The following is an 11,377-nucleotide window of genomic DNA, read 5'->3' on the forward strand; positions in this document are numbered from 1 at the left end:
TATTGGTGGGAGCTAAAAATAAATAAATTCACACACACACACACACACACACACAAAAAAAAAACTGGGGGAGGGGGAGAAGACATAACAACTACAGTTCCTTGAAGTTGATACGACAAGCAAACAGAAAGGACATTGTTGGGTGGGGGGTGCGAGGGAGGGGGAGGGAGGTTTTGGTAATGGGCCACAATAATCAACCACATTGTATATCCACAAAATAAAATTTTTTAAAAAATTAAAATTAAAATTAAAAAAAAAAAGGATGGGGTCTCTGGGGGATGCAGGGCTGCGCTGCCCGGACCTCATTCTGGACAGAGAGTCTGTTCTCCAGCCTGGGAGTGATGCCCCACATCTGGGGACAGTGTCATGACTGGCCGCCCCAGTTCCTAAGCCTGGCATCACAGCCACTTCCCCCACCGTCCCCTCCCTTCCCCATCTCAGATCTGCTTCCTGGGGACTCCCCCCCTGAGCTCCTGAGCAGCTGAACTTACAGCATCTGAATGTCCACAGTTTGGATATTTGGATCCACAAAGGGCTCCTATGTGAAAATATTCTGGACCACTTTTATAATCTGTCCCCACCCCTGCTTGCCCCGGACCCTCATCTCAGCCTTTCCCTTCAGTGTCACCTGATTGCTTCACCCAATAAACACCTGACAACTCGGGGCCAACAACTGCGCAGCGAGACTGCAATTCACGCAGGACCCACAGTTCCACGAGGTTCATGCGAGTGAAGGGGGAGACTCGCTTGGCTGGCGCTCAAAAGGCTGACACGTGAGGATCTGGAACCTTCGAGGGGTAACAACTGGGTTAACTGTCTCCCTGAGACGAGAAAAGCCCCTGGGAGAACTGAGGGAGCCTGAAGGTTTTCCAAAACATGGCCCGGATGTTCGCAGCACCAGGCCTTCTCACTTATCAGGAAAGAAATTAACCCCCTCCCCAAAAAGCATTCAACCCATTCTTTGTTCTAAGATGTAGCAAATATTTGCCATTATAACCCATATATGGTTAAATATAGCATAAAATAAATGTTTTCCTAATGTTTAGTTTTATTTCAAGATAAAGTCCCAATCAAATCTGATCCTCACTTTTTAATGTGTTCTTTGGATATCACTTCAACTGAATCTGTTTGAGGGGACTGTTCTTGGTCCCGGGTGCCCTTGGGTGCTGAGGCAGGGCCTCCCACGGTGGGGTGGGGAGTCCATGTCTCAATGAAGGGTCTGGCGAGTGACAGAGGCCACAAGCTGGGTGGTGGCTCAGACTGGGTTCAGATGGCAGCTCCATCATGTTGGGCGAGTTACTTACCCATCTGGACTCCACTTTCCCCATCTGTGAATTGGGGTTGCTATGAGGGGTAAGTGAATGCCAGTGTGCAGTCAGCTTCTAGAGCGTGGCTGTGAGGATGCATCTCCAACGTCAGCAGGCAGTGGTCCTCCTCGGCTACTGCAGTTCCCCTGGCTCTGGGGACCCAGACTGCCTCTGTCCTGGGCTTCAGCCTAACCCTGGTCCCCTGCCTGGGACCACCAACCTAGCCGTGCCTCACCAGTGGGCATGTGTGGCCTCTAGACACCCCTGCACACACTCCCTCTACGCATGGGCCAGGACCCTGCCCCTGGGGGTGCTTGCTTCCCATCCCAGCCAGAAACGCACCCGAGGCCCCCAGCTGCTGCTTTCCCCGCTCCCCGCTGTCCCAGCCCCGTCTCTGGGAGGGGTGCCCAGGATGGCGTACTTTACCACCAGCATGGCCCAGCTCCTCCAGCGCAGCACGGGCACACGGAACAGGTCCAGCACTGACTGGTGGGCTTTTGCAGAGGCCACCTCCCCCTCCATGCTGGACATCAGCACCTCCAGGGAGAACGGGACACAGTGAATGTTGGGGTGATGGCCCTGCCCCACCCGGGTGCCAGAGAGGAAATGGTGTCCAGCTGGGCAGAGTGATGAGGGAGCCTTGCCTGGGCCTTGGCTTCTGGAAACTGAGGTGGTGGGGAAGAGAGGTGAGCGTGTGGGTGGTGCTGAGAGTGGTGGTATTGCTGTGAGGGGGGTGCTGGTGACGACGTCTTCCAGAGGTGCTGACAGTGACGTTAGTGATGGTGTTGCTGGTGGTGGAGGTGTTGGTGGAGGTGATGCTGGGGTGTGCATGGTTGCAAAGCGTCAGTGATGGTGGTGATGATGTGTGGTTATCGGTGGTGGTGATGGTGCACATGGCGACGGTGATGACAGTGGCGTTGATGTTGGTGTTTTGTAGGCGGGCTGATGGTGATGCTATTGGTGCTGATGGAGGTAGCGGTGGAGCGGGTGGTGGTGACACTGGTGATAATACAGGTAATGCATCAGTGGATGTCCTTTACTGGGTCGAGTCTCATAGTCTGGGTCACAAACAGCAGCATCTCACCTCTGTGGTCAGTGTCTTTTTGGCTTCCTTGTGGCCATTGATCCTGGCCACCTTTTTGAGTTCCTGAAGTGCTTGGTCTGGTTTGCCCACGATAATCAGCCATCGGGCAGATTCTGGCAGCCACCTGTTGAAGAAGCAGGCGCTTGGCAGGGATTTGCTTTTCTTGGGCACCCTGGGCGCTCCCCTGGGTCAGGTGGGAAGGGGTGGTGGGCAGTGGACCGCCCAGCTGAGATACACATGGGAAGAGAAGGCAGATGCTTCTGTGCTGCTGATGCCAGGCTGGGAGACTGGCAGTTCCCAACAGTTTCAGAATAAAGCTGAGTCTCAAGGCCTGGGCACCCTCTTATTCCCTGTGACACCTGTGTCTGGCTGCCCTGGCTGCCAGGAGCCCAGCTGAGCCTCGGGTACAGCTAGTACACAGGCTGCCTGGGCCTGGCGTGTCCCCTAGACTCAGCCACTTCTCCAGTGGTTCTGGCTCCATTTCTGTGATAGAAAAGTCACATGGTGCTGAGTTTTTCTGTTTTTTCAAAAGCACATTTAAAACATTCCCAGGCAGAACTGAATGATTTTATAAAACCAGTCTGCTTCTCTCCAGCCTCAGGAGAAGCATTTCACCAGGAGAAGCATTTCCCTGGTGAAAGGCATAGTTTGCCCAGCACAGCAGGCTCGGCGCTGTGTGTAGGGAAGCTAAGAAGAACTTTCAGAGGCAGTTTGACAGAGCGGTTAAAAGAGCCAGCCTGCCTGGGTTCAAATCCTGCCTCTGGCACTCATCAGCTGTGTGACCTTGGGCAAGTGACTTCACCTCTCTGGGCCTTGGTCCCTCATCTGAAAATGGTGGTAAAAACATCATCTTCCTTATTAGAAGATGTGTTAATACATCTGGTGTGATGAACTGCATCTGGTACCGGCCAGTGTGACCAGGACGGCCTAATACGTGTAATTATGGGATGGTTTTCCTCCTTGCTTATGGATCCTGTTTATACAATATAAACTCCGTGTGGCCAGTGGCTTTTTGTCTGTTTTGTTCACTGGTGTGTCTCCAATGCCTAAAACCGTGTCTGGCATGGGACAGGAGCTCAGTACATACTTGCAAATGAGTGGCTGAACCTGCATTCTTCTCCACAGCCCGCCGCAGACTCGCCTGGGCCCAGGCCTGCCCGGCTCTGGCTCATGGCACAAGGGAACTTATGCAGACATTAATCTGTGTCTGTTTCCCTGTATCTCTCCCCCCAGGCCCCACCCAGGGAGGTACTTCCAGACCCCAGGGATTTTGGCAGTACCAAAAATAATAGTGAGAGTGATGTATTTTCATATCGACGGTGGTCTTCACTGACTTGGATGCCCACAAGCTGGCAAGTGGTGGAAAGGTGGGTGGGGGGCTGGTGGGTGGGGGGACTGGGGCAACGGTATGAGAAGGAGGGTACCCACAGCCTCAGCCCCGAGCACTGGGGAACTGGGAATAACTGTGTCCCTGGATCTTCCAATATTTCAAAAGAAGGTAGGAATACTGTTTTTCTTTGTTTTTAAATATCTCCTGATATTTAAATGTTGGCGAATAGTTACAAATATATATATTTTTTTCCTTTTTGTCTTTTTTTTTTTCGTGACCGGTAACGGGATCGCAACCCTCTGTGTCGCGCCCACACTGCGCTCAACCAGTGAGCTGACCGGTCTCTGTATGGGATCCGAACCCTCGGTGGGCAAGTGCCGCACTCTATCGAGTGCGCCACCGGGCCGGCCCTACAAATATATATATTTTTTTTTAAAATCTTCATTTGAACCAATGCTGTGCTGGCCAATTAATGCCTGGCCAGGCTGGAGGGGGCCACAGACTCCAGCTGAAATGCTCACCCTAGAACTCTGAGCCTAGAACACCTCTCCCCATGGGGCCCTGTGCCCTCCTTGCCCTTTTGTGGCTCCCACAGCTTGGGACGGTGGCCAGCCAGGGCAGTGGGAACCAAGGGACACCCTCCTACCCTGGGTCTCCCAAGGGAACAGGCCCCACACTGCACTGACCAGGATATTAGGGAGACTGCAAAGAAGGGCACCGACACGGCCAGCTGGAGGTCTCGCCAGTCCCGCAGGGCGAAGGCCAGGCCAGCCAGCGCCGTCTGGCCTATGCTGTACGTACATCCCTGGATTGTCATGGTGACAGCCCTCCCGGGGGTTGTGGTCCACTCCACCACTGAAAAGCAATGCAGACGTGCAGGTGAGGCCGCGTGGTGGCCTTGGGCCCCGTCCCCTCCCACCCTGCGTGGCAGGAGCAGGCTGAGCGAGGGACTCACTCAGAGTTGTCGAGCTGAGGATGATGCCAGCCAATGCAAAAGCGCTCAGAAACCGGAGCCCACAGTAGATGAGGAAATTCGGGGCCAAGATGGTGCTGGTGCCGACCACGGCCACCTGCAGGCAGCACCAGCTCAGCATCCGCTTCCGCCCGAACCTGTAGTGGCAACAAGCATGCGGGCCTGGAGGGGGCCCTGGGGACCTTGGCGCGCAGGCAGATGCTTGCCCTCCGAGGGCTCTACAGAGTCAGGGTCCTAGTGCAGGCAGCTCCTCCTTCTTGGAGCCTTTGGGGGCACGTTTGCACAGCTTCTGTTATAAAAATGGCAGGTGCCTTGCTCTCAGGGGGCAGTATGGCCTCATGGTCAAGAACACAGGCTTTGGCATCAGACGCCTGGGTGTGAGTCCAGCTCTGCCTCTCCTGGGTGACCTTGGGCAGGTGACTCGATGTCCCTGAGGCAGTTTCCCCACTTATAAAATGGGGGTATTCATAATGATGGCCTCAGAGGGTTGCTGTGAAAATTAAGGCACCGTGCCAGGGGCAGTGTAGGGGCCACGGCCATGAGACCCCGCTCCAGCCCTCTCCTCCCTGTGCGCAGAATGGAGGTCCAGTGAGACCCTCGCTGTGCTGCCACTGCCTCCAGGCCAGCTCAGCCCAACCCCTGGCTGCATTTAGTGCAACTAACATGGGAGCCAGTCGGGATGGAGACAGCAGCAGACTGGACCACCTCCCTGCTGCTCAGGCCGGCTGCTCTCAGGATGGTGTTGTGACAGGAACCGTATCTACAGCACAGAGCACTGACTCCGTGCCAGGCCCTGATCCAAGTGTGTGTGTGATTAACACGCTTAATCCTCAAATAGCCACATGGGCAGGTGCTAGAGTCCCCATCGATGGGAGGAAACTGAGGCTTGGAGAAGGGAAGAAACGGTTTCCTAGGTCAAGGCTGGGATTCGGACCCAGGTGGACAGACCCCAGAACCTGTGTGGGTGGTCGTCGTGTAGTGGTCAGGATAAAGTCGGGAGCTGTTCATCCTTTCACGAAATAATGACAGTGTCTGCCACATGCCAGGCACTGTGCTGGGTGCTGGGCCCCCATATCCCTGTGTTCCATGAAGCGTGCATTCCCGTGGGGACACAGACCATGAGCCAACGGGCAGACAGCAAGCCAGGTGCTGTCAGAGCGAGGCGCTGTGACGAGGGAAGCCAGGCAGCTGGGGACAGTCGTCGGAGCCGGAGCCGGGGTGGGGACTCTCTGAGGAGTGCCCTGAGCTGGGGTCTGCGAGCCGGGAGGGGGAGCAGGAGGAGCTGCCTGGGAGGTGGAGGTAAACCAGGAGCATGGATGCTCTGGAAGCCAAGAGAAGAAAGCACGTTGAGGTGAACTTTTTTTCTCATCAGCCGGTAGAGAAGTTTCCAATCCATCCAGCTGGCTCCCCCTGTCCTGGCCTCCTCTGAGGTGGCCTGACTTACTGTTCTGTGTCCTGCATGCCCAGAGTCTGCCTTGGTTCTAGGCTCCAGGGAGCAGGCACGTGGCAGCCACCCTCTCCACCCCTTCCCACCCATCTCTGCTTATTGGGGACAGAGCAGGTGCTTGGCTCACGTGAGGCATGCAGGGAAGGCCCTGGGATGGGGATAGGTGGCAGGGAGAGGTTGACAGAGAGGCAATGGCAGTTATGTGGCAAGAATGTTCTGTGGCACCATGCTGGAGGCTGTGACGTCTGACTGGAGTGTGGAAGGAGGACAGGAAGTGATGGGAGGTGGCCCTGGGGTGGTTTCACTGGGCAGGGGGGAAGCAGCCAGGGGCTGGGGAGGAGACTGGAGCAGCCTCTGGGTTGGTGGGGATGGCTGCAGGGGAGACGGAGGCCTGTGGGGGGACAGAGGCAGTGTCCCTAAGCAGCTGCTAGGGGCTGGGCCCAGGTGTAGGGCTGGCCTCAGTTTCCCTCCCCAGCACAAGCCAGGAGAGTGCATGGGCTCAGATTCAAGTACTGTCACCTGAGTGAGGGCAGAAGGACCCCCATCCAGTGGCTTTGGTTTTCTCAAGCACATGACACAGACCATCAGCAGAGAGTGCAGGACGGCGGGTTTGCGTCTTTAGAGAGAGCAGGTGTCTTAACTTGGCTGCCAGATGCTGGTTCCCAGCCTGTGCCCACCGCTCCAGGCCCGTGTGGTACATGTGATGCCATTTGTCCCCTGACTGCACACAGACTCAGCTCAGCACACACCAGACAACCCCGTCGCTCCCTGCTCTCTCCGCATCTCAGCCCCCCCTTTAGGTCTCTGCTCAGACGTAGCTTCCTCCAAGAAGCTCTCTCACGCCCCCAGGTCAGGTCTGGCCCTGTCCCTGCTGCCACGTCCTCAGTATTTTTTATTTCATAGGCTGTCGTATACCTGGAGTTAAAAGAAAGAGGAATCTGTCTCTCCAAGAGGGCAGGGGCGTGCAGTGCCCGGCATACAGTAGGTGCTCAGTAAACCGTGGTGCAGCAGCCGCAGGTCAGTTTCTCGTAGCACAGCCTAACTTGGCATCGAGGTTCAGCTGGGTTCTTGGGAGTCGCTGTCAGCCGGGGCTTGGGGATGTGCAGTCAGACCGGGAGCCCCTCTCTTAGGGAGCACTGGTATTCACCTGACATTTTTGCACCCTCTGCCCTCGCAACCTGCTTTGTAGCCCCAGGGAGCTGGGAGGGCAGGAGACACTTACCAGTTGGAGAGAAGGCCCCAGACAAAGGCTCCCACCAGGATCCCGGCCATGAAAATGGACTGGCCCATGGGCTTCAGGCCCTCGGAGCCACACACCAGGTCCCACTGGAAGAGGAGGGGGGACAACCTGACTCAGGAGACAGGAATAGCAGGGCTGTAGTGGCCGAGGCAAGTCACCTGGTCAGCCTGGGTCCTCAAGGTACAGCCCCCACAGTGGGGTCCCTAGATTCCTACTGCCAGGCCACAGAGGTAGAGGGGTGCCCGGCTGCAGGACAGAACCTGACACAGCCGGGCACCTGATGGCCACAAGGCTGGGATCTAGCTTCCCGATCACGCAGTAGGAGGGCCCAAGCAGCAGAAATGGTGGGAATGTCAACAATTTCTTTGTAAAAAGGTTTTGCAGGCAATGGCGGGCAGTGTCTGACAGTGGCGGGCAGTGTGTGGCAGTGGTGGGCAGTGTCTGACAGTGGCAGGCAGTGTCTGACAGCGGCGGGCAGTGTCTGACAGCGGCGGGCAGTGTCTGGCAGTGGTGCACAGAGTCTGACAGTGAGGGGGAGTGTCTGGCAGTGGTGGGCAGTGTCTGGCAGTGAGGGGCAGTGTGTGGCAGTGGTTGGCAGTGTGTAGCAGTGTTTGGCAGTGGTTGGCAGTGTGTGGCAGTGTTTGGCAGTGGTGGGCAGTGTCTGGCAGTGGTCGGCATTGTCTGGCAGTGGTGGGCAGTGTGTGGCAGTGGCGGGCAGTGTGTGGCAGTGGTGGGCAGTGTGTGGCAGTGGCGGGCAGTGTCTGGCAGTGGTGGGCAGTGTGTGGCAGTGGTCAGCATTGTCTGGCAGTGGTGGGCAGTTTCTGGCAGTGGTGGGCAGTGTCTGGCAGTGGTGGGCAGTGTGTGGCAGTGGTCGGTATTGTCTGGCAGTGGTGGGCAGTGTGTGGCAGTGGTGGACAGTGTGTGGCAGTGGTCGGCAGTGTGTGGCAGTGTTTGGCAGTGGTGGGCAGTGTGTGGCAGTGGTTGGCATTGTCTGGCAGTGGTGGGCAGTTTCTGGCAGTGGTGGGCAGTGTCTGGCAGTGGTGGGCAGTGTGTGGCAGTGGTCGGTATTGTCTGGCAGTGGTGGGCAGTGTGTGGCAGTGGTGGGCAGTGTGTGGCAGTGTTGTGCAGTGTCTGGCATGGTCGGCAGTGTCTGGCAGAGGTTACACCACAGACTTGCATTCTAAGTCTGCTGGGTGCTGGCTGATGATCCTTGGTGAGTGCCCGTCCCTTGCTGGGCCTGTCTTCTCTTCTCTGGGGCAATAGCCTCCCATGGGGTGTGAGCATGACTAGAGAGGTGGGGCATGGTTCACTGGGACTGTTTCAGTGCTGCAGGTTAGGACTGGGCACCCATTGCCTGGACGTCCCCTGCAGCTTCCTCTCTATCCCGACCTTATCCAGCCCTTCACTGCAGCCTGTCAGCCACACCTGTCTCCCTCCTCCGCGGCCTCTCCTCTCTTGCCTGGGTGACCGCAGCAGCCTCCAGAGAGCCTCCTGCCCCTACAGGGCTTCTCCACCTGCACAGTGACATCCTGGAAATGGACACCAGGCCACACCACTTCCCTGCTCCGAACCCTCCCATGACCACAATGCGCCTTTGCACTTGAAAGAAAACCGGCTGCTCACGGTGGCCATCCACTTTTGATTGAGTCCTCCCCAAGCCCCCGGCCCCCACCACCTGTGCCAGACACACTGGGCCTCACTCTGCTCCTTCAAACATCAGCTGAGCTCCACTTGGGACCTTTGTCCTGGCTGGCTCTCCTGACCTTCACGTGACAGGTTCCTCCTCTCCTCGTCCATGGCTCATCTTTGACATCACCTCTCCAGAGAGGTCTTTCCCAATCACTCTACAGGAGAGAAGCCTGCCTCTCCCCTCCCTACTGGCAGCACTTGCTTTTTCCGGTAGGACAGTAGGGTGACAGAGGCCCAGCTTCCAGCCCCGGCTGCCTGGGCCGAATCAGATTCCAGTGCACGTTAGCTGTGTGTCCTGGGGCAAGTTACTTAACCTCTCTGTGCTTCTGCTTTCTTACTTATAATAGGACCCCCCCACACAAGATTGTGGCAGGGATGTGACCACAGGGAAAGCATTTGGAACCATGACTGCCACTGAAAAGGTGCAGGCGAGGGTTGCTCTGCTATTACTGGTTTAAAAGTTGACGTAGTGAATTCACTAGTATAGCATATGCTCCTTAAAGGTTTCCTGTTCAGCCTGTAACCCTCGCCCAGGTCCAAATCTGGACCATTATAAGCAATCATTTAATATGTGTCCAGTGACAAAAATTCTTTGCCTAACCAAACTTGAATTAGGCTCCTGAATCTTCTGCTTGGCCCATCTTTGCACTTCCTTGTAAAATCCAGTTTTAGCTATGAACCTGCTAAGTCAGTTTAGCAAGAACCCCCCACACCCTCTATATCTGATCACCCTCAACATCTGATCAGGTTCCGCATCCTCCACCATCCCGCAGGTGATGTCTGATCAACCCGGCCTGTCTTAGCAAGAATCCCGTTAGGTTGGTTTAGCCAGAATCCAGCTTTGCTCCAATATCCCCCTGTGACTGCGTTGCTGGGACTCACAGCTGATAAGTGTCAGCAGGGTTGGGACAGGGTGAGGCCAGTGAGGTGTCCAGGTGCAAATGCTCAGAGGTGCCCACTCTCAGGTGCCGCCCACACTTTGAGGAGCCGGGGGGCCAGTCTTTGTCCGTAGACTGATTCCTGCCACCCAGGGGCTGAGAGCTGACCTTAGAGTGAAGGAGGCCTGAAAAGGTGGGTCCCTCCCAGGACTGGACCATTTTGAGTCCAGCCAGCTGCGATCTGTGACTTTGACCTCCAAGGGCCAGGACTTGAGGTGGGTGTGGGGGAGGCCCTTACCTCGGCCACAACAGTGGAGGTGAAGGTGCTGCGGTCATAGACCCAGCCATCCAGGCACGGCTCCGTGGCAGCCTCGCTCCAGTTGGTGGCTGTGGCATTGGGGTCCAGGAGCTGCCACTGAGGTTGGCGGAAGCGGCGACACTGGTGGGGCCCCTGGTTGGGGCCTGGTGGGATGGAGATGGCCAGGAGGGCCTCAGGGGTAAGGTTTGCAAGGACTTCGGAGCTATTGTCCAGCACCTGCTCCCAGCAGCGGTGGCCAGGCACGGCAGCCGAGAAGTTCTCCAGAAGCATTTGGGTGGGTATCAAGACGGAGGGGAGGAGGAGAGTGAAGACCTGCAGGGCCTGGAAGAGGCCCACGCCCCCAGCTCGCTCCAAGAGCTCTGAGAACGCCATGGACAGAGCTGTCCTGGGGATCAGCGAACAGTCGTACACCCGGCCTGGTGCTAGAATCAACTGCGAGTGCAAGATCCAGGGCCACCAAGACCCTCTTCTCACCTCTGCCGGGGTTGGGCTTGGGCAGCTGTCCTGTAACCGGTTGAGTCAGTCCTGAGATGCCCTGAGATGCTTCAAAGAAACTCCTCCTTACCCTGTTTCCAGGAATGGCTGCTGGGTGCTCCAACACTCTGTGAAGGGGACATCAGGGGTCAAAACTTACTGTGCCTGGGCTGGGCTGCCTGGGGCATCTGAACTGCCCCCCAAGGCTGGGCTGGGGAGGGCTAAGCGGCCTTCTGGGTTCTCCAGCACCAAGAATGAAGGTCAAGCAGATTTAAAAAAAAAAAAAAANGGTGCACAGAGTCTGACAGTGAGGGGGAGTGTCTGGCAGTGGTGGGCAGTGTCTGGCAGTGAGGGGCAGTGTGTGGCAGTGGTTGGCAGTGTGTAGCAGTGTTTGGCAGTGGTTGGCAGTGTGTGGCAGTGTTTGGCAGTGGTGGGCAGTGTCTGGCAGTGGTCGGCATTGTCTGGCAGTGGTGGGCAGTGTGTGGCAGTGGCGGGCAGTGTGTGGCAGGGGGGGGCAGTGTGTGGCAGTGGTCAGCATTGTCTGGCAGTGGTGGGCAGTTTCTGGCAGTGGTGGGCAGTGTCTGGCAGTGGTGGGCAGTGGGTGGCAGTGGCGGGCAGTGTCTGGCAGTGATGGGC

The 11,377-nt window shown here is 56.7% G+C and overlaps 1 protein-coding gene across 1 annotated transcript; it reads right to left on the minus strand.

Moving 5' to 3' along the window:
• Positions 1 to 1,649: 1,649 nt before the first annotated feature.
• Positions 1,650 to 10,639, minus strand: LOC103582371 (solute carrier family 22 member 11-like; the record flags this gene model as incomplete). The annotated part of the gene is given in 7 exon segments (XM_008563986.1): positions 1,650 to 1,714; positions 1,716 to 1,844; positions 2,392 to 2,515; positions 4,408 to 4,576; positions 4,677 to 4,831; positions 7,364 to 7,467; positions 10,247 to 10,639. Coding segments are annotated over 7 exon segments (1,139 nt in total), but the record flags the coding sequence as incomplete, so codon positions are not given.
• Between the last annotated feature and the right edge of the window lie 738 nt (positions 10,640 to 11,377).

The sequence above is a fragment of the Galeopterus variegatus genome, unplaced genomic scaffold, assembly GCF_000696425.1.
Source record: "Galeopterus variegatus unplaced genomic scaffold, G_variegatus-3.0.2 Scaffold15947, whole genome shotgun sequence".
Taxonomy (NCBI): Eukaryota; Metazoa; Chordata; class Mammalia; order Dermoptera; family Cynocephalidae; genus Galeopterus; species Galeopterus variegatus.